General features: G+C 37.1%; 1 protein-coding gene across 2 annotated transcripts in view; it reads left to right on the top strand.

Moving 5' to 3' along the window:
• Positions 1–21,808, top strand: part of XRCC5 (X-ray repair cross complementing 5) — a 49,150-nt gene that overhangs the window by 5,753 nt on the left and 21,589 nt on the right. For both annotated transcript variants that reach the window (XM_054277547.1, XM_054277546.1), the window contains exons 5-14: positions 374–496; positions 3,127–3,315; positions 6,213–6,327; positions 7,885–8,023; positions 10,069–10,181; positions 13,600–13,662; positions 14,323–14,460; positions 15,109–15,199; positions 16,404–16,531; positions 20,564–20,760. In XM_054277547.1, coding sequence (XP_054133522.1) covers positions 374–496; positions 3,127–3,315; positions 6,213–6,327; positions 7,885–8,023; positions 10,069–10,181; positions 13,600–13,662; positions 14,323–14,460; positions 15,109–15,199; positions 16,404–16,531; positions 20,564–20,760 — 1,296 coding nt within the window. The remainder of the gene's footprint in view (positions 1–373; positions 497–3,126; positions 3,316–6,212; positions 6,328–7,884; positions 8,024–10,068; positions 10,182–13,599; positions 13,663–14,322; positions 14,461–15,108; positions 15,200–16,403; positions 16,532–20,563; positions 20,761–21,808) is intronic.

Here is a 21,808-nt window from a genome sequence, read left to right as displayed (position 1 = left end):
AGCTGCAAAGGAAATAACCAATGTAATCCATAAACAGCCTAACATATTTTATTAGCATTTTATCCACATTGATGAAAATTGGCAGACTTCTATTCATTTAGGTGTAGTTAGTGATTTATACAGTCACAGGGCTAAAATCCTCAATTTTAAGGTAGGAGGGAGAAAGGGAACTCATGCTTAGGATGAACAGTATAACCTATGACAGAACAACTTCTACCAAATAGGTTTACTTGCTTTATTTCATTTTACAAGTAAATTTCTTTGGTAAAAGTAATTACAAATATATTACTTTTGTTATTATTTTGTAAGGAAATAATTTTAAAATGGCCTTATAATATTTTCAATATATGTAAATGTTTTTCTCTATTTTAAGAGGGAAGAAATATGAGAAGAGGCACATTGAATTGTTTACAGACCTTAGTAGTCCTGTCAGTGAGGATCAGCTGGAAATTATCATTGCTAACTTGAAGAAAACAGGAACTTCAATTCAGTTTTTGTAAGTATGAAGATGGCTGCTATGTACTATGCCATCTTTTAAAGGGAAATTATTCTTTCTTAATTGTTATCTTGAAATAGCAAGTACTTCTATCAGTTATACATACTTTGAATTCCACTTATGAGCCAAGTCCCCTTGGTTAAATAATGTGCAAATAAACGTTAAGATGATGGCTTCTTCTCCACTTAAGCTTATAGCTTAGAGCCAAAGTGTAAAATGAGAGACAGAAGAAAAATATAAGCAGAGAATTAGAATTAGGAAACAATAAGCCAAAAATAGCCTCAGAAACTGGTTTTGTCACAGCAACAGCCTAGATCCTTTTAGGTAAGGACATTACTGGGAAGAAATAATGAGAGAGTGTTGCAGATATTAATAGCTTGATTTTGGTGTCAGTAGAGGAGCAGGTCTGAAGTGAAGGGTTACATTCACAATGATGGGCTTGGAAGATGGAAGCAATGTCTTCTGTGTTAGAACAGGAATCCCTTGATTGTCATGCTGTAGATAAAGGCATTGATCCAAATAATCAGTGGTGGTGTTAAGGTCTGTACGTGATGGCAATTGGAAGCTGTTAGCCTTCTAGAGGAGTTTATTTAAAAGCAAAACTTTATCTGGCTGTTGATAATAAATACTTCCACAGGAGAAAGTTAAAGCTCTAGTTTTACTTCTGACCATGTACTTTTACCTAGGTCTAGCATTCTGTAAGGAACAGTGTTGTGAACTTAATAATGAATTAATTTAAGCCATTTGCCAACCCATCTGGAAGATAAGAGGGGTTAGGTAGGGAAATGTGACTGAAAGTCATGGTCTGATCCTCCACAAAAAAATCTTTGGCTTTGCTTAGAGGAGGCTTTATGCAAAAATACCAGGTTCTGTCTGCACAGGAAAAGCAGTTCTGCTTCCAGTGTGACATGCCCCTCCTGGCTTACTTGAGCTGTTGTTGGTATTGGAGGCAGTAGAGGTGCATCACCATCAGTTTGAGTACCTCTGCCAGTCAGAGTGCATCTTTTGGAGCCCTGGTATTCAACTGCTTCTCCCTTGTCTATGAAATATTGCTGTTACAGCACTGGCTGCAGGTTTGCACCCACAGGAGCAAAGGATTATTTGATTTTTACCTGCACAAATATAAAGTGCTTGTTTTAAAAAAATGTCTTGCTAAACCTTTTGTTATAACCTATGCTTCCATCTCTTATGCCCTGATCATAGACTGGATTGTAACTTGCAGCAGAGAGTTGGTTTTCCTGCCTGCTTCCAGGTGCCAAGCACATGCTGAGCACTGTGTAGTGTTGGGTATTACATACTTCTCATCACAGTAGTCTCTGGGTATTGTATAGTGAATGTAGCCTAACTTCACCTATCAGAGATTTGAAGCTTTTTGATATTGCCACATCAGCTTCATCAGCTTAAAAATACAGTTTCTGTATTTTGTCAGTGGAATCTGCTTCCTAAAAAGGTACCAAACACTTTGCTGAAGCTTGATCTTTAATTTGGCTCTATGTGACATTGTTGTGCATAATGTTAACTCTGTTGCTTCATGAATAAGTTTAGTGAGGACTAATGAGGTGGAAGTATGATAGAGATGTGTAGGCTGCTTTTTAAAAAACATAATACAATGCTAGTTATTTCACTTTGTAGAAATGTGGTAAAAGGCATCATGTGGTTCATTCAGAATAGGATCAGATGAAAAATCTGCAGGTGTTTTCTGGGGCACAGAGTTGAGGATCTTACACATTTTTTGCTACTGTGTTTGTTATATTTAGTTAACACTCTTCTATATTTTGAAGAACAGTAAAATCATTTTATCTATAACCCCTGGCTAAATTTTAAAATCTGAATCATGAAGTGCAAGAAAAATGTGTCATCTTCAGTCAGAAATTCACCCAGTGTTGTAAGCTATTAAAATCTCAAAGAATAACATTTGTTCCAGAAATACCTAATAGCTCCACTGCAGAGAATGTCCTGCTTGCTGGCATTTTGAGCCAATACAGAGTCACAGGCCTGGAACAGCCTTTAACAAGTCATCTGGAGCAATCCTCTGCTTCAGACTGGGTCAGGTGTATGTCTGTCATTGCTGAGCAGTGTTTGTTTAACCTTCTGATAAAGATTTGCAGTGATGGAGACTCTTCTCTCTCCTCAGGCAGTTGGTTTTAGAGATTATGGTTTGAAACGCCTTTATCAGGTTTTTGACTGTCTGACCTGACTCCATGATGTGATAGGTGTGCAGGCAGAATACAAAGAACTGATTGTTTCCTTCTTCTCTGCAACAGCTTTTTGTATTTAAGGCTGTCTTGCCCTCTAATTCCCTTCTCTATGGGCTTTATTTTGCTCAATCTTTTTTAATGGATCTTGCTTTCTAATCAGCATTGACTTTACTGTCTAATCTATTCCTGTACGTGGATGTCTTTATTGATGCACCATACACAGAACTGGTGCATCACTCTGGTCAAGATGTTACCAATGCCAAGTAGACTTGAAATACTGCTTTATTTATTTTGCAAGTCCTGTGGCTCTTTATACATCTGTCTGCAGCTAGATAGGAATCGTTGATCCGAAGAACATTTTTTTGTTTTGTTTTGCTTGGTTATTTTCATAAGGAAGAAAGTCAAACTAACTGCTTCTTCTTTTCTTCTTAGTCTGCCATTCCCAGTGAGTGTTGATGATGGAAGTGGAGATAAAAGTGCCAGTGTACATGCTCATATGCACAAAAACTTTTTTCCAATAAAGGGTTTAACTGAACAACAAAAGCAAGGTATTGATGTGGTGAGGAAGCTCATGTACACTTTGGATGAAGAAGGAGGGCTGGAAGAAATTTATACTTTCAGGTAAATTTGGTTATTGTCCTATAGATATGCTTCCTGATTTCTTCTCCAAAAGATGAAGTTAACTAATCAGTTGAAGTCACTGAATTTTATGACTTACTGTACCCTCAGTCCCCTTCATACAGCTTCTTCAGTGGCTTTAGAATAAGTAAAAGAGCTTAGAGATTTCAGGGGAAAATGAATTTTCTATATCTGTATTTAAATATAAAATTCAGTTTACTTCCATCTTTTGTGTTGGAGGATTTTGGAGGGAACATTTCTGTAAATGTCATTTCAAAAGCATGTTTTAGAAAGAGATGGAATTTGTGGCATAGTTCAGCTTGAATATCTGCATTTAATGGTAGCCTTTGCTCCTTGGTTGCAGACTACTTTTAGCTCACTAGTTTGATAAACTCCCACGAATTCTTTGAGTAAATGTTGTTTTTTGAATCCTGCTCTTTAATCACAGTCTACTGTGCCGCTGTGACAAACAATAAACTTTTTTATTTTCATTTTTCTTGCATTAGGAATGCAAGAATTGAAAGATGATTTTTCACTTCTTGTTTTCCCAAGGAAAGAATAAAAGTTTGTGTATCTCTGAAAAACTGTAGCTAATGATACATCCCAGACTTTTCTACATAGGTGTTGTCTTAGTTGGGAAACAGGCAAAATGCACCTACGTGCCTTATCATAGTCTGATGTTACTGTCTCAGTAGTTTTGTTCTACAGTTATGAAAAGTGATCTTTTAGACAATGTGATTTTCAGGAAGCTTAGCAGACCACAGCTGTTATGTCATTATCAAAGGTAATTTTTAGAAGAGGGTTGTCCCTGTAGGTTTGTATGCTGTAATTCATCAGTTTATTTGTGGGATTTCCTTCCCTCCCCCAGCTCAGCTGATCAGCTTTGCACCTCTGCAGCCAGAGAAGCTCCTTGAGCATTACTGTGCATTAGTGAAGAGACACGTGTCACTGTGTCTGTGTTCTGCACTAGTCGACAGAGCAGTCTGAGTCTCTAGAAAAAAGCAGGCTTTGTCACTGCTTCAAAGACTGCACAGAAAAGCAGAATCTTTCCTGGCCCATTTATCCTTTAGGATAATCCATATGCATGAACCTACCATGTGGCTTGGCCTCTTTATACTTTTTTTATCACAGACTCTTGCTACTTTACAAGCTGTCTTTGTGCCATACTTTCAGGGGAAATCCAAAATCTCTGGATAAATAGGCATTTGGCTAGTAGATTAAAGCTTTAGTTGGAAAAGTTGTTTAAGAGTATGTGAGGTTTTAAATGCAATTAAGTTGCTTATCAAGCTTTGAGAAGTCAGCTTTGCAAATCTATCATGATAATTGGCCAACGCAGATACACTCTCCATTTTCCTAGATTAATTATTCCTCCTGGTAAAAATATTTCAACTCTTGTAAAAATAAATTAGCCATGCCAGGAAAGTGAGTGAGGAGGTTTTGTTGTGATTTTTTGTTATGATACTCAGCCTATTAGACAGAAGGTACTTCAGCTGCTTCTGGTCTTGAGGGAAGGGATAGCAGAACAGAAAGGTTGTGTTCATGAAATACAAGCTGAAATGTATGTTTGCAAGATTTTATTGACTGGGTCATCTTTAATTACAGGTAGCATTTTTCTTCTGTAAATATAAGAAATTAAAAGAGATAATAAATTGATCTTGAATTACATTTTTGGGCATTTGGCACTTATATATTTGATTTTTGTACTCATCCCTGAATGTGTGTGTTACAGTACTCCTAATGATGTACTGCCATGTTCTTTTTTAAAATCCTCTACTGGTGTCTTTATTGCTAGCAAAAAAAATCTTCCTTTCCCTAAGGGAAAAAACCCCCTCAAAACTAAAAAGGGAATTCAGTGTTTATCTCATATAAAAATCTCAGTGTGTTTTTGCCTTTCATTGTGCATTTAGAATTTAAAAAAAAACAACCCTGTTTATACTAGGAAACCTGAAAAGTAGAATACCAAGTTGAATTCTCTACTGATAATTTTAGGGTTGATTTCTGACAGACAAGTGCTTTAATCAAGAGAGTGGTGGATTCCAAGTTTAATCATAATATGAAAAGGAGTAGTTCAGCTTTGTTTTATCTTTGCTTTATCATGCAATAAAAGAAAAAAAATTGAGAGCTTTTTCTATGTTGGAGTTTTACAGCCAAATTACCAATACAGTTTGTATTAGTTGAAAGCTATTTAGGGAGGCAAGCCTATTTGAATTCACAATGATATATTATAAATTACTGTGAGTTGTTAATTTTGGACTCCATTGCTAAAAGTTGTGCAATTAAGTTAACACTTTTTAGTATAAATTCATTACAGTTCCTTTTTTGTATTTTTTTTTTTACTTATATATCTGCTGTTTAGGCTAGAAATAGTTGAAGTAACTTCTTTCACTATGACAGAATGCCCTGAAATTAATGAGTTCACTAGTACTGTATTAAAAAAGTGTCAAAAGTTAATTTCTACATAAACAAAATCCTGTTAATTGAAACTGGATTCTTTATTTCTTTAGCTTCCCTATAGAAAGCATTTTACCACTTAGAGAGCCTTTTCTAATTTGTGTTGTTCAGCTTGCTACATGCCCTAATTGGATGAGCACAGAAAAATGGGAAATGCTTAAGGAGCAATTGTGTGGTTTTATCACTAGACCTAACACAGTGCCTTTAAGCCCTAGTGTCACACATCATAAAGGCTCAGGATGGGGATAATATGCTGTACCACCTCTTTTTGTCATTCTCTTTTCTGACAATGGGTAATGGTAAGATTATTGATCCAGTTTATTTGCTTTGTGCAATATAAGCTGGAACAGTTTGGATTCCTGCATTTCCTTAGGAGAGAGTGTATTGTCTATAATACTTTATTACAGTTCACCAGAGTTCATTGCTGTTTTCCTGATTCCTTCATTTAGAGAGAGCCTGGAACGCCTTTCAATGTTTAAGAAAATGGAAAGGAAGCCAATGCCTTGGCCCTGCCAGCTCACTATTGGTCCTAATTTGTCTATAAGGATTGTGGCCTACAAATCAGTAAGTGTGTAAAATTATATGTTCTAGTGCAATTTGGCAGCAAGTTAGGTGCCACTACATGTTGGGTTTTTTTTTTCCTTAGAGCTAAGAAAATAAAGATAAAACAACATCCAGATAATTACGATAGAGATTTTTATTTGGTTAGAAGCCAGTACATCTAAAATTCTGGTTCCCACAGCAACTTTAACTTCACCATACACATTAAATAACTAAAATTCATAAGGTACAGAAATAGGAGTAATTGCTATCTACTCTGGCACTTAGTAGTATTTGAGTTGATGATCCTGACTAAGAATGCTGTGACTGAAGATTTACATTTAGCATCAGTGATATGTGAGACTTTATATATATTTCTTAAGCCCTAGGCATGAGAATAATTTTTGGACATGTGTGCCTGAAATGGTGGGTGTAAATGTTTTACCAGCCATTGTTTCAAATCACATCTGTTGTTATTTCAGACTTGGAATAAAAGGTCTGTTTTTTCAGCTTGTTTGTACTGTTTGACAGAGCTTGGGCCCAGTCTGTTTCTTATGGTTGATATGGTTCCTTTAATCAGTGCTAGGAAAAAGTAAGTGTGTTTAAAGGCATCAAATGTGCATATTTCTAGTTATAGAATAGTTAATAGGTAACTGTGTAGTGTGGCAGTATTGATGAAATATATCTGAAGTCTGAGAGCTGGGTATTCTAGCCTTGAAAGTCATCAACTTTCTATTTAGAGTTGCTAAAATTTTTTTATTAGGCTATTGTGCCAGACTGGTGCAAATAGACAGAAAGAGTCCCCTCCCAAAGATGTTTACACACAAAATAAAGTAAGTTTGGAACAATAGGCAACATGAACTGAGTGACTGGCCTGAGGTCATACAGCAGTCATACTGACATAATCTATTCTGTCTTTAGTGTTTTCTGCTCAGCTCTATGTTTTTCTTCTCATGTACTAGCTATGCCATCAATTTCACTTAAGCAGAAGAAAAGAAGGCACTTTTATTTCCCTGTAGTTGGGAAACATTCTCTCATTGTCAATACATATTCCTTCTTTCCCTCCCAAGTCCTATAATGCAACTGGGATCCTTTTGCCTTTTGGGAAAGTTGCAGTAATATAAGGTATTTTTATCCTGTAGTGTAGCAAGTCTGATGGAAAACTTGGCCAAGCAAACTGAGTGAACATTGAGTCTTACTGTATCTTTAACATATTTCTTAATGCTTTGGCAAAAGTATTTATTCATTTGGAGGTAGTCAATTGCATAGCAAGCAAGTTACATGGTATACTGAGCCTCAAAGACTTCCACAAATGGCTTAACCTACAGGTTTAATGAAAAACCAGGACAAGTATGCTGTCAATATGGTACAGTCCATGTGTAAGGTCTCTTAGAGATGAAGCAGTGCTGAAAGCACGTGGTAGCAGCCAGAGATGCATTATTTGACAGACTTTATTATTTTTTTTGTTGGCAAAACAAAGCAGCACTCAGGCTAAAGATTTTTTGTGTGTTGTGTTCTGGTAAGTACTGTGGATCCCACTGAGATGTTAAACATTCCTTTTCTTTGAATTCTGATACCAAGGTCACAGAAGAGAGGGTGAAAAAACTTTGGGCAATTGTGGATGCTAAAACCCTCAGAAGAGAGGATGTGCAAAAAGAGACTGTTTACTGCTTGAATGATGATGATGAGACAGAGGTTCAGAAAGATGATACTATTCAAGGTATGACATCTTTAAGTGTACCCTGAAGACAGAGGGAAGGTAATGGCTTGGACTCTTAGGTCACCTAAGGGCCTCCTAGTTTTATACCTTGAAGCCTTGCTGTGGTCTTAGAATGCGAGCCCTGTAGGCTGGTGGAACAGAAACTGTTACATGAGACTCTTTGTTTTCACATATTTTAAAAAAATCTTACTTTGCCAGTAGTAGGAATAATAATAATAGGAATAATAATGACAATGGGAATAATAATAGTAGAACTAATGACAACAATAATAATAACAGATGAAGCTTAGAAGGCACTACAGCTTTCTGAACTACGCACTGTGGAAGGCCATACTCAGTTCTGTAGTGAGTAGTTCTGCTACCACTATTCCATTTTTAGATCTTCACTTGTACTGATAACATGAATGCTTTCATAGTGCTGCTTTTTTGTAGATGAGCAACTGCTCTAGTTATTCTGCACTTGGAAAGATGAAGCCATCAAAGGAGGGTTTAGTGTTCAAGAGTAGCAGCTTTGCTGTACTATAACAGGATCAGTCTGAAGTAGTGGTATGCAACATACCTTTTATGACCTGCAGCTTCTTTCTGCACAGATTAATTTCCTTAGAACACTACAGGCCCCAGAAACAGCAGGAAATAGTGTACTTACTTTTAAAAATTGAGTTAAGCAAATCTGTTTCATTTTTTTGTGATTGTATAGATATATTTTGTTACTAGTTTTTTTCCTTTCCTTTTCTCTTTCAATCCCACAGAAATAGGGCAAGTATATTAACTATAAAGAGCAGAACTATTCAGATAACAGTATAGAGTGTGCTGTCAGATGAATAACATAAATTGAAAATTAGAATAAGCTGTATTTTTTAATTTAATCTATTTCAATTTTAGCATTTATAGGTGTTTCATAGCAGTATCAGATAAAGCCCCAACGACAATGTGACCTTCTTTAATCAAAAGTGATGGTTAAAAGATGGTCTAGTTACATTTTACAACTTCAAAACTGTGAAAAAAAATCCACTTCTTACAGAGAATGCATTTTGGAGGATTTGCAACTGTTCTCAGCTAATCTCCTGACTGCTTAAGTTAGTAAGTAGTTGTGGGATACTAGTAAAAAGAAGTGGTGAGCAGTTCAATGTAAACAAAAGAGATAAAAGATTTCCTTGTCAGTGCTATTTCTAATGCTAAAGAGCTCCTGATGCCTCCTGGACTTCAGTGACTCTTTTGAGAAATGTCATAATTAGACAATATTTTGTATTTGCAGCACCCGTAGTGAAATTTCTTTCATTCTGTGTGTTTGCTTTTCAGTTTGTAGGAAAATGTATCTGCTTATAGGTTTTTCATCCAGGGATTTATCTCTGTTCCTTCTGCTTTCTGCACACCTGAGGATATCATCCTTAGTCTGTGGCAACATAATAAATTGATGGCATTACAGGAAGGATATTGGAAGCTGAGATAGGAGAATAAGCAGTTGGAGCAGATGATACCTCTGAGAAATTACAGCTTCCTATTTTGTGGACATATACCTGTAATGTATGGCATGGGAAGTAAAATACAGAAATAGATAAAAAGACCAGTTCTGCATACCAAGAGTGTTTTGGTTTTCCATTGTGTACCTTGCTTCTACTATTAGCACATTTTATTTTCTGAATCTCTTCTGGTGTCACCTCATGTGATATGATTTGTGGTATGTTTGAGGTGGCTTGTATTATGTTTGCAGAGAGTGTTGCAATCTGTTTGCTGAAATCTATTCTGATTTGCTTAAATCTATTCTGTGAGCATAACTTTGTTAGGCAAGATGTTCCCTTATTTTCTTTCCTGCTCTCTGAGAGTACTTGTGTTACATAAAATGATGTACAAGGAGTGCTTTGTGAAGTACAAAATGTGTCTATGGGTGTTTGGGTTTTTTTTGCTAACAGGGAAAGTAATTTGATGAGCATGTGTGGAACGTAGCTGTGGGGCATGAATGCATTGTTAAAATATTCAGAGAGCTAATTTCAGTGTTAAAATTGTAGGCCCATATGCTTACCAGATGCTCTTCTCTCGTTCTCCAGGTTTTCGGTATGGGAGTGATATAGTTCCTTTTTCCAAGGAAGATGAAGAGCAAATGAAATACAAAACAGAAGGAAAGTGTTTTTCTGTTTTGGGATTCACTAGATCCTCACAGGTGTGATACTAAATGTTTTCCTATTCAGCTTCCTGGGTTATTCAAGACAGTTGATCTTGGTTTGAATTCAGCGACGTCATGGTGTTGTGCTGGGTTTCAGTATTGGGAATGAGACAGCTCCACTCAGGTATGCAGGGGTGACTTATTTGCTGATTCTAGTACATGTAAGCAATATGTGGTCTTGTGAAGGAGAGAAGCTCATAAGTGTGGCCATTGGTCTCTCAAGTGAAGCCGGAGCCACTGAACTCAGATCTCTGCAAGGAGGAGACAGAGGTATTGTGGTCTCATTTCGTCTCCCAGACTTTAATAGTCTGTCTTCTGTTCAGCTCAGGCAACAGCCTTTCTGGGCTTTGTCCAGCCAAGAGTACGGCTGCTTCTTAACAGGAGCTTCTCCCTCAACATTAAAGTAGTGTTAAAGCAAGCCTGAAGCTGACTCCATTCATTCTCAATTCCATAAGGATTAGTTTGTGAACCATGACTGGTCTCTTCTTTCTATTGTGAAAAAACTTAAACGTAGTGAAGACTTCTTAGACAAAGGTAGCATAATTCAAAAGCTCTCCATATTTCTGTGAGATGCTCAGTGTTTGTAATGCACTTATCTCTACTTGTGGTATTGACTTTGCTGTTTGTTGTCCCTGACAGTTGTAAGAAACTTATTTTGAGCAAGTACTTTAATAAAAGTTACCCAGCACAAGGTGATTTCCTTCAGAAAATCCAGGACTTAAGCATTAGCAAAGCCTTAGGCAAAGGCTTAACAAAACTGTTATTGTAGAAGGACACATGAAGAGAGAGGTCAGAGATGTGAGTGCCAAGTAATTGCTGTGGATGTTAAGCTGCTCCCCATCTTTTTTCTCTGAAAAAGTTTCTGATTGAAACTTTAGTCATCTTGGAGTTACCTACACCCAGTCCTCTTCACCAGTCAAAACTGAAATGAAATCATAGGGCAGTTCTACACCTTCACTTCTGAGAGCTCCCAGCCCTCCTGCTCTTTGAAATCTCTCACTGTCTGAACGAATGAGAACTCTTGATAAAGGCTAAGGCATCATCACCTTTGCAATGAAGGAAATATGCTAATGAATTAGGAAGCATCTGTGGGAAGTTACTCCCAAATGGATGTAACTAAACATATTCTTACCTTGCAATACAGGTGACACAGAGACCTTGTGCATGTTGCTAGATGTGTCATTAGACTACTGCAGTGCAGCGTTCTAAAACATAAGCACTGAGGAGCCAGGAAGTTATGTGGTTTACTGAAAGGACAAGCCAGCCCAACTGGAATCTATAACCTGGTTGCTCCCTGAGGACTTTCAGACTTGTTGAGTGATGTGGGAGCTGTGCACTGCAAGTGATTGATCAAGGAAGCATCTTATTCATGCTTGAGCTTATGTGCCCTAAATTGGCCAGGCCAGAGAGGTGTTAGGGAGTGCTACCTCCTGTACCAGAAACTGGATCTAATAATAAGTGAAATGTGTCTGAATCCTGTGTTCCAATGAGACAATTTCTTGGATCTCTTCATACGTTATTAGCCTCCAGCTGAGTCTTACTATTGTCATTTAGTTCTGCAAGATGTATTTTGCTGTGTGCAGAGTTTTCTTATGCTGGAGGTTGGCCTCCTGTTTCAGCTTAGTCTGACTTTATTTGAAAATGGAAACTAAGAGGAAAGCAGATGAGGAACATAGTGTTTCTCTGAGCAAACTGTTATTTCATGTGGATTTTTATTTTCCCATTGTTGGTCAGATAGTGTGGTAATACCTTCAAATACATGGTTAATAATTGTAGGGTTACAGTTAATTTTAGGAATACTTTTTGAGTCATGTACATATGCATAAAAGAATTAACAAGTTGTTTTTAAAATTTTTCAATGTACCAAATACCGATTGCTTTTAATTAATTTGTATTATATACTCCTCTTGTCTCTGGATTTCATAAGAAACAGAAATTATATCTTAAAGTGTACTCTGGTCCTGTAGCCAGGAGTATGAGTAGTTATGCACAGTAGTGGCTGCACATCCCCTCAGCGGAATAAAGTTATTCAGGCGTGCTTGCAGGATTAAAATTATAGTGGATAGGTAATGATATCAGGAAGATTTAACTACAGCTGGAATTTTCAAGACCCATATGTTATCTTAAGTTTTGCCTCCTAAATTTTATTGTTTGGAATGATAAAACTGACACTACTGAAATGTACGTTTTATATTAAATTGGTTTTTTTTTTAAACTTTGATGGAAAGATGATTTGTTATTGACTAGAAAAACTGGCACAGATCCAAATAAATAATTAAATAAGGAATAGAACCACCTTATATTCTTTTCCTGAGTTGTTCACATCCCTCAGGAAAGAAGATCAGAGGCCGCTTAAACTTTGATTTTTAATTTATAAGCCATATCATGTAAATCAAGAAATAATACCTGAAAATATTACAAAGGGACAATTTCTTTTGCAAACAAAAAAAGGTGTAGTATACATCACACATCTTATGATGTATACTATACTGAATGTAAAATTTCCTGAGCATTTAGAGACAGAACAGGAGAGAAGGATTGCAGGTAGAATAATCTGAGCTGAAGAATTGTGCTGTAATACAGTGAACAGACCTGCTCTGGTGCAGGTTGTCACTGACTTTAACAGCCTTATGGTAATTTGCTAAATAAAGAAGATAAAATAAAAAGGTAAAATGAATGAAAGAAAAATCAAAGATATAATGACGTTAGTTCTGAGACTGTAATGTAAAGAGTTTTTTCTTTAACAAAGAGAGGTTATTTTAATCAGTGTCCATAGTAGTGTGTGATCTTTGTGACAGGTCTCCTATGATTGCAGGCTTTCTGTGTGTGTGAGCTGCTGTAGCTCCAGCTGTTCCAGTGATGCCCCTTGATGAAACTCTTTTTCCTTTTTGTTTTAGATTCAGCCATGTTCATGAATAGAATAAACTCTGCTAACAGAAGTGCTTTTTTACTAGCACAGCTGTATATACTCTGGGTTGGTGTTGAAGTAGCTTTATTAATTAAGGATGAGACTTTTTGTGGCTTCTTTTTGATGTATCTTTGCTAGAAAAATTTAATAGCATAGATATGGTAACCATTAGGTTTAGGCCTTGTATTAACTACTGTAGTTTTCCACAATGGCTTTTGAATTACTGAAGTATAATTCAAACTGGTAACAGCTGCCAGTAGCACTGTCTTTCATTCCTGCCCATTACTTGGAGGCTATGATAATATCCTATCCAATATGACTGAATATTCATATTTAGTGATAAATGGAGATATGAGACAAATACAGGGCTTTAACCTCTATGCACTCTAATTAAATTTGGCAACTTCTGACTTGAGTAATGCTAGTTGTTTTATAATTTAATTGGTCCACTTGTATTAGTGACCTTTTCTTTAGGTCAGGCTAACTCTTGACCATTTGAATCTGTAGATCCAGAGGCATTACTACATGGGCAACCAAGCTCTGAAGGTCTTTGCAGCAAAGGATGATGCGGTAAGGTAAACTGAAGTGTAATTTCAACGTATTTTACTGCAGAAAAAAAAAGATAGTAGTGATGCTTGAGAATGTCCTGTCTTTCTGTGTAACAAATAATTTTAATGCAGTTTACAGAAATGTCTAATTTCATTGCCCATTAGGATAAAAAGAAGTTGGATTAAACCCCAAATGAATACAGTATCTCATGAATAAGGAAAAACTGGTAGATACTATGTTTGAGCAAGGTTGTGAGGAACCTGAAATTGGTGCTGAAGTTGATTCTCATGCAGAGCAACAGTGTGCCCTGTCACTGTCTTATTTAGAACAGACCTTCAAAGAACTGGAGGTAAAAAGCTCACTGTGGAGCTCTAATATGTTCCTTTAAGGGACTTTCCTCCCTTTTGCTATCTCATGGAAAACCTCTGAGAGTTCTTCACACCTGGTGAAAAAGGTGGAATGTGCTGAATCTAAAGTTGGCTCAGCTTTGAATGGATCCACTATCGTGATGAGATTTGACCTTTCTGCTTCTTTGATTTATGAACATGAAAAAATGCTGTTAAAGTTATAGCTGAAATGGAAACTAGTATTGACTAAATCAATGCTGCTGAATTCCCTGTGAAAGATGTATTTCATGATTAAGAACTTGCATGACTTTTTAGACTTCTTTTTTCCCTCCAGAATGCAGCAGTTGCTTTTTCTGCACTTGTTCGTGCATTGGATGAGTTGAAAGTGGTGGCTGTAGTGCGCTATGCTTATGATAGAAGATGCTATCCACAAATTGGAGTAGCTTTTCCATATATTAAGGATACATATGAGGTAATTCTTTTCTCTTGCCCTTCTGCAGAGAGACCCAGAAGCAACACAGTATGTTAGAACTTTTGCAGCATATGTTTCCCCTGATCTTTCTTACGAGAGACTATTGAAAGAGCTAAATATATGTAGCATGGCTGAGCAGTGACGGAGGTGGGGGCGGACACAACAATCTTCAGACTTTTGAAGGGTATAAACATAAAAGATGGAAAGGAATTATTTAGGGTGGTATGAACTGGAGGAGGTAATTGAATAAAGAAAAAATGAGGCAGAGAAATGTTAAAAAAACCAAATCCAGCTTTTGACTTTGGAATACAGTAAGCTGTGATAAAACCTCCCAAAGTGCCAATATATTGGATATTTAAAGCAGGGATAATTGGAACTCTGCACGAGAAAAAGGGATCAGATGGGTGGGGAGGTCTTTATTTCACAAGCAGAAAAATCGAGTGTAGCCATCACTATGTTATAAAATACAATGCTGTGTTTTATTCTGATTCAAATTGTGTTGCTCTGTATATATTTAAAGTGTTTTGATGTGCACAGACATTACATCTTCAGATTTTTCTTGGGTTTTATATTGCCCTGATATGGTACTCTAGGGATAGAGATTTTTTTTTTTCTTCAGGCTCTTGTTTTTTCTTTCTTCTTGCACAGTGTCTCATCTATGTGCAGCTACCCTATATGGAAGACTTAAGACAGTATGTATTTTCATCCTTGAAAAACAGTAAAAAATGCATTCCTACAGGTAAGATATTTGCTGGTCAAGTAACCTGCTTGTTGTCTTCTAAGATGCTCTAAAAGAGTTAGAATATTTGGCTCACCAATGAAAGCATAAGTTCTGTTGTTATTTTGGCTTAGGAAAACACCCAGATATTAGGGCATCCATTATGGTGATGTCATCTTGAAGTGTAAATGTGTATTAAAGCTTTGGCACTTCAGGTGCAGGCTGAGCAGACCAAAGTTTGCAGGCAGTGTTTCAACTATCCTGTGAAATGACAGCTTTGTGAGTCTCACAAGCTCCTGTGATAGAGAGCTGTGATTAGTCCTCTGTATCCTTTGATCTTTGAACTCATTTGTGGGCGCAAATGGCCAAACCTTGTGGGATCTGCAGTGTGTGATTAGCTAGCTAGAATTAGAACAGAGGCAGCTGCTCTGTTGGTGCAAAGCTGGTCCTCTAGCCATTTGCAGTATGGCCTGTTAATAAAATGTGCAAAGGCAAAGACAGTATTTTCTGTGGAGTGTTATTAAACTGTGTGCTTATTGGTGGATGGCATCTTTGGAGAACATGCAGCTACACAAAACTTGACTTGCTGTTCTGAGAGTTTTTCACAGCAATGAGTCTTAAGTGGATGTAATTTAAAATCCACTCCTGCGTCTTTCATTTGTTATGAGATGCATTGAATGGGCACCTGCACGTCAGGGTATATTTAGCATGCTGGTTTGTTTCTATAGCTGTTTCTGTTTTCTTGCCTGTAACTAGCAGTTTGATAACAAATCTAAAACCTGTCTTACCAAAGCAGTAGCTGGCTATTGTGAACTGTGTTAATTTGCAATCATAACTTTAAAAATTTATATTATGCTATTTAGTTTTGCAAACCAACTGTTATCCTTATTTTCTAAGTGGCCTATAAACCTTCTGTTGCAAATGAAAACATCTTGAAAAAGAAGAAAAGCTAAAGCAGAAAGGCAACAATAATTGAGGTCTTGGGGGAAAAGGAAAAGTCTTTATGACTTCACACTGTAGTCATTAAATAAAGCAGGTGTTTATTATTGTGTCCATTATCCATATTCTTTTTTGGCACATCCATAGCTGCAGTGTGTTCTGTGGCATGTAATGACTGGGTGAAAATCTCGCACTGTGAAGCAAATCTTCATTTATAAATTGTTTCAAGAAATGCATCCATCTGCAAGTGTATTTAATCTTCCTTTGTATGTAATTGCTGCCTTAGTGGATCAGTTATCTGCTGTTGACTCGCTGATTGATTCTATGAATTTGGTTCATGAAGATGGAGAAACTTTTGAGGATCTATTTAAGCCCAGCAAAATTCCAAACCCTCATTTTCAGAGATTATATCAGGTGAGATGAACTGTATGATATTTTTAAAAAACTTTTTTCTTAAGACTTTTCAGCCTTCTGTCTTTCTTTGATTCACGTTGGAAAGATCTGCATTGTGAAAATGCAGATATAAATCTCTGGCATTAAAGTATGTGGTAACCGGTGATTTCTGTGTTGTCCCTGACATGGATTTATCTTTAAAATTTCTAGTTTCCAGGAAGGAAGGGAAATTATACCTGTGCTGAGTTGTCCACAACAGCATCAGTGATATTCACAGGCACATAGACTAGGCAAGTTAAAACTTGTGTCTCAACACTGTATTGTGGACATAGATTCAGTCTTCGGCTTTTGAACAAAGAGAAAAATTGGCTGAAAATTGGGGATATCTTCAGCTTCTCATTCTGTGTCCCATCACTTTTCTGTGCAGTGTTGCATCTAGCAGTGTTCCAAAGTAGGTCAGTCTGAGGTGAACTGGATCAGTAATAAATGGTTTATTAACATTGTTGACATTTAAAATGTTCTGTTGGGGTGTCTAAGCTGATGCACTTTACGAGCCAGCAGAACAGTTCACACTTCCTGCAGTTATTATATCAAGCTGTCTCCATTTTGATTTGTATTCCTTTCATATCACGAAGACTTTCATTGCAACTGTGAGGATGAGAGACTTAATTATACATTGGAATTCAAGTGTTTAAAAAATGACGCAGCAAATTCAAAAATAAAGAAAATTATGTTGCAATTCAAGCAACTGCAGAATTGTACTGTATGCAGAACCATGGAGATATATTGAATGTGTGATTCTGCTCTGAAAATTGACCAAAAATGGTATTATAGCAATCATGTTCATATCTCAGCAATTCTACATGTTTTATTTCGGTTTACAAGTAGGAAGAAGATGTTTTTTTAAATTAAAAAAACTTACCCTAGCTTCCCAAAGCCTTGCTTCCTCAGTGTTTTTAAAATAACCAAAGGATCTGAAGGTCAGTGTGTGCTTCAGGAATACATGTAAGCCCACTGTCTTCAACACTATTCTGATTGACACCTGAAGAACTCAGAGGTCTCATCAAGTTCTGCCAGTCATATTGACAAGACAGTGTGTAACTGAGTGCAAGATTTGATCAGTTGGAGGTTATTGCAGGGCAAGAACTTAAAATGAGCTGACCTCTTCACAACTCTTATTTTTGGAAGGGTTGTTAAGCTTGGATATTACAAAACTTGGGCATTGCTTGTAAATTAAGTACTTGGAGGGTAGAATTTCCTCTGTTATATTGCTAGACAGAGTTTTCCATTCTTTTAGTTTAGTGGATATCATTTATTGGTGAAAGATACTTTTTGTTAGGTGTGCTATTTTTCTTCTGAAACAGTGTGATGGTAGTGTTCCAGCCCTTGAGTCAATTGCTGCTGGAAGAGGGTAACTGAGTAACTTGCCAATTTCCTTAGAGGATTATAGGATTTTGTAAGGGTGAGTGCTACTGGTAGAAAAAGCATTTTCTGACTGAATGTATGGGGTAGGATGCAATTTCTGTCCTTGCTATTCAGAAAGCCCTAAACTGTCAGTCCTCTTAGTGCTTTGGGCCACACTCAGGCCCATTTGTTTGTATTATTAAAAAATTGCTATTAATCGGTGTACATTATTCTCTCCTTTGCTGTGAAGATATTCCAGATTCTTAGTATTTTGCTCTTAGGCAAAATGGCACTGCTGGTTCCTTAAGAACTGTGAAGAAAAATTCTGCATCACCTTTTGACTATAGCCAGTAAGTGGATTGGGCTGAATAGAACCTATAAATGGTTTTGAAAAATAACTCTGAAGAAAAGTATCAACTCCTACTTCATTTCCTTGCTTTGTTACCTCATGAAGATATTTGGAATGATAAGTGACAAGAGCCAGAATTTAAACAAAAACATCAAGCCAAATTATATCTCTGGAAGTAGTGGTAGGCATCAGGAAATGACAGAGTGGGTGAGAAGTAGTTGTTAATGCTTGCTGGAGTGGAAGATGAGGAAAATCCTATATCCAGACTTTCAACTTTTATTCCTTGCTTCCAGAAAAAATTAGGTGAACTTCTGTAGCTTTTGTAATGGTAGACTTCCAACATTATTGTTTAAATTGTCCATCTTAAATACAGGGATTTGAATCACCTAAGACGTTTAGGGAATGCAGTGCATTTTATTTGTTAGCCAAATAAGCAAATTGCTCAGCAATGGTGGTTCTGTAGAGAGATGGACCTGTTAGTCTGTTGGTGCATGTATGTCATGGCTTATCACAGAATTAATGGTGTGAAGCCCAGTTCATTACATTCATTAACCAGTATCTTGGTGTGACCCCTGTTCTGAAAGCTGACTGTGTCTCTAGAAGTGGAAATGTAAGAAATTAGGAAGAGCAATGAGGAAGCTAGTGCCTTGGTGACAGCAGGCATGAATAGAACAGTGAGTGTGCAAGGCAGTGGCAGTGTGGGTTTCCTCTAGCTATGAGGGTGAGAGTGATTCTTGCTGGACACAGAAGGAAGGGGGGAAGCAAGGTTAAGAGGGACAGTGTTGGTTTAGAAACTCCAGGTTGTCTGTTTAACTTAGTCTCCATTTAGCACCTGAGTTTTGACAGTACCTGCCATCTCAGGTTTGAAATGTAGTCATCTACTTTAAAAAGAGTTACAAGTGGATGCTGTGGCCTCTCATTCTGCTCAGCTCCTGCAGCTGCACGCATTAAGATGTCAGTTACAAAAGCCTGAAACACACAGGCATAACAGGGGACTTTGGCTTTTTGCTTTGTGAGTTTAATTCAATTACCTATTTTTTTTTTATCACAAGAGCCATTTGCTGCAGCTTCCAGCAACATTTTTTCTCTTTCAAAATAATGGTGCCTTAAATCATTACAAGTGTTTCCAAATCAGTAGCCTTGTACAACTGCCTCCTTTTGGCAGTATGTTCTAATATGGACTGGAATGTTAATGGCAGCCTGAAAACACATCAGTATTGATGTGTCACATTGTCTTGATTTTCTATATTGGCAGATTTCCAGTATGAATAGGAGCTTTTATTTGCTTTGTTTTTTAAATTAATGTCATGTCTGACAGCCAACAGGGGAGCAAATCTCTACTGTATTCCTAGTTTACTGAGTAGTACCTTCACATGGGTGTCTAATGCACCTAGTACCATGGGCATGGAAAAAAGTCTCCTTTGTATATCACATTTTGATGTGTTTGTGTGCATGCACTGGTATCTCTGTGTGTATCTGTAAATGCACATACCTCTCTACCGCTATCTCACACTTCACAAAATTGTAAAGATATTTACTTTGTTTCCAAAACCCTCCATGGAATTTCTGTAGCCTGCCTCATTAACCTCATCTCTCCCCGTCTGCTTGACTCCGTGGCTGTGTGCACTGACTCTACACTTGGGTGAAAAATCCTTCTCTGTAGCTCTCACCATCTGTTCCAGCTTTGTGCATCTGTCAGGCCCCTTCATTCCCTACTCCTTTCAAAGCTAGGTTCCAAACATGCTGATATTCTGTGCCTCACCTGTGCACATTTAATATTTTCTCTTTCTATTTACATTCTCTCAAACTTGTGAACATTCCTCCTGTATGCATACTGAGTGTGATTGACCAAGAGGAAGTTATTTCTTTGAGGGACAATAAAGTGTTACGATAACTGGAATGTGTGGTTGGGATAGATCTCATTTACTTAATGTTGAAGGGTATAGAAATCTCTCCCATGGCACTGTTTTATAAGAGAACTGCTTTTTAAAGGTAGAGTGAAGCTAAAAATATGAACAATTGCAGATGACTGTTTCATTCTTGAAATTTTTTAAATAATTTTCATAGCACTCATTCCAATGAGTGTGGGAACACTCATGAGCATCAGAATTCTTGTTTAATATCATTAATGATGTCCTTAAACAGTTGATCATAAACTTTCAGTCCATTGTGAGACAGAATATTTTTCAGCAATACAAAGATAGTATGTTTAATATGGGAGATATTTTGCAGTTACCATATGGTAAGTTTTTAATATAATTGAATGTTCTACTTTGCTCAGACTGTTTTGTTTCTTGCAGTGTTTGCAGCACAAGGCTTTTCACTCTGATAAGCCACTGCCACCAATAGAACAGCATCTTTTAGAAATGCTAGAGATGCCTTGTGTGGTAAGAGAAAGGTGTCAGGCTCCTCTGGAAAGAGTAAAAGCACTTTTCCCCCTGAAGGAAGTTGGCAAGAAAAAAGAAGAGAAGACTGCACAAGACATCTTCAAAGACAAGTACGTTAGAAATGTATTATGGATTTTTTTGAAACTTTTTTTTTTACACTTCAGGTTGTTTTTGCTGGATGAATCAGACTCAGAGTCTTTTGAACAGAAAATCAATGAGTTACACACTGGAAAAAATGCTGATGGATAGGGAATATTGTGGTGCCACAGAATGTCTGAAGTATCTTGTGAATAGTAGTGGTCATACTGTTGCAGTTCAGGATGCAAGAGGAACCAGTAAGTTCCTCATGTCTGGGGAACCTGTACCTACTCATGTAAGTTACTCTTGTCTGTATTTGCTGTCACACAATCACAAAATCCATCAGATTGAAATGGACCCCACTGGAGGCTTCTTGGTCAACCTGTTGCTCAAAACCATCTGTGAGATCTAAGGAGGGATTCATACAGTCTGGCTGAAAACCTTCAGGGTTTGTTCATCCTTTCTGAGCAACCTGTTGCATTGCTTCTTGTCTCCTGGTCAGGCAGGAGTTTGTCCTAGAGGTGGTTATAAAAGTTTGTCCTAAAGGTGGTTATAAAAGAGTTCAAATAACACTAACAGGAGGTCTAATTTAGTTCAGAATAAATGCCATGGGTCTTTAAATTAGCCATAAAGTTGAGCCTTCCTTCTCAGCATGATTGATTTAGGTAATTGTCTAGCTTTCATTTTGAATATCAAAAGAAAAGAAGTTTCAGTATTATCTGCTGTGCAATTAATGTGCTTTTCTCCCAAAAAAATCAAGCTGTTGTAGACTCTTCCTGGAACAGCTATTGTTTGAACAGCTTTAAGACAGGGTATTTCTGTTGTTATTGAATATACTGTGTTTAGTTTATTTGTGCTGCAGATAGGAAGAATAAATGCTAAATTGATACTGCAGTTGTACTGTCACCTCAGCCAAATCAATTTGCATAAACAAAAGCTGCTTCTGAGAAATTAATTTATTGAAATCTATAATATAACTAGTTGGGTCCCTGAGATGTTGGAGTGTTCTCAGTTAGCTCCTTCTCTCTTTATTTTGTCATTTTTGCTTCAGTCCTTTCAGCACTAGAAATGGCATCTTGG

Source organism: Melozone crissalis, unplaced genomic scaffold (assembly GCF_028551555.1).
Source record: "Melozone crissalis strain CALT ecotype California unplaced genomic scaffold, PUWL_Pcris_2 ptg000023l_1, whole genome shotgun sequence".
Taxonomy (NCBI): domain Eukaryota; kingdom Metazoa; phylum Chordata; class Aves; order Passeriformes; family Passerellidae; genus Melozone; species Melozone crissalis.
Note: the sequence above shows the minus strand (reverse complement) of the source record. Positions and strands in the feature narration are given on the sequence as shown.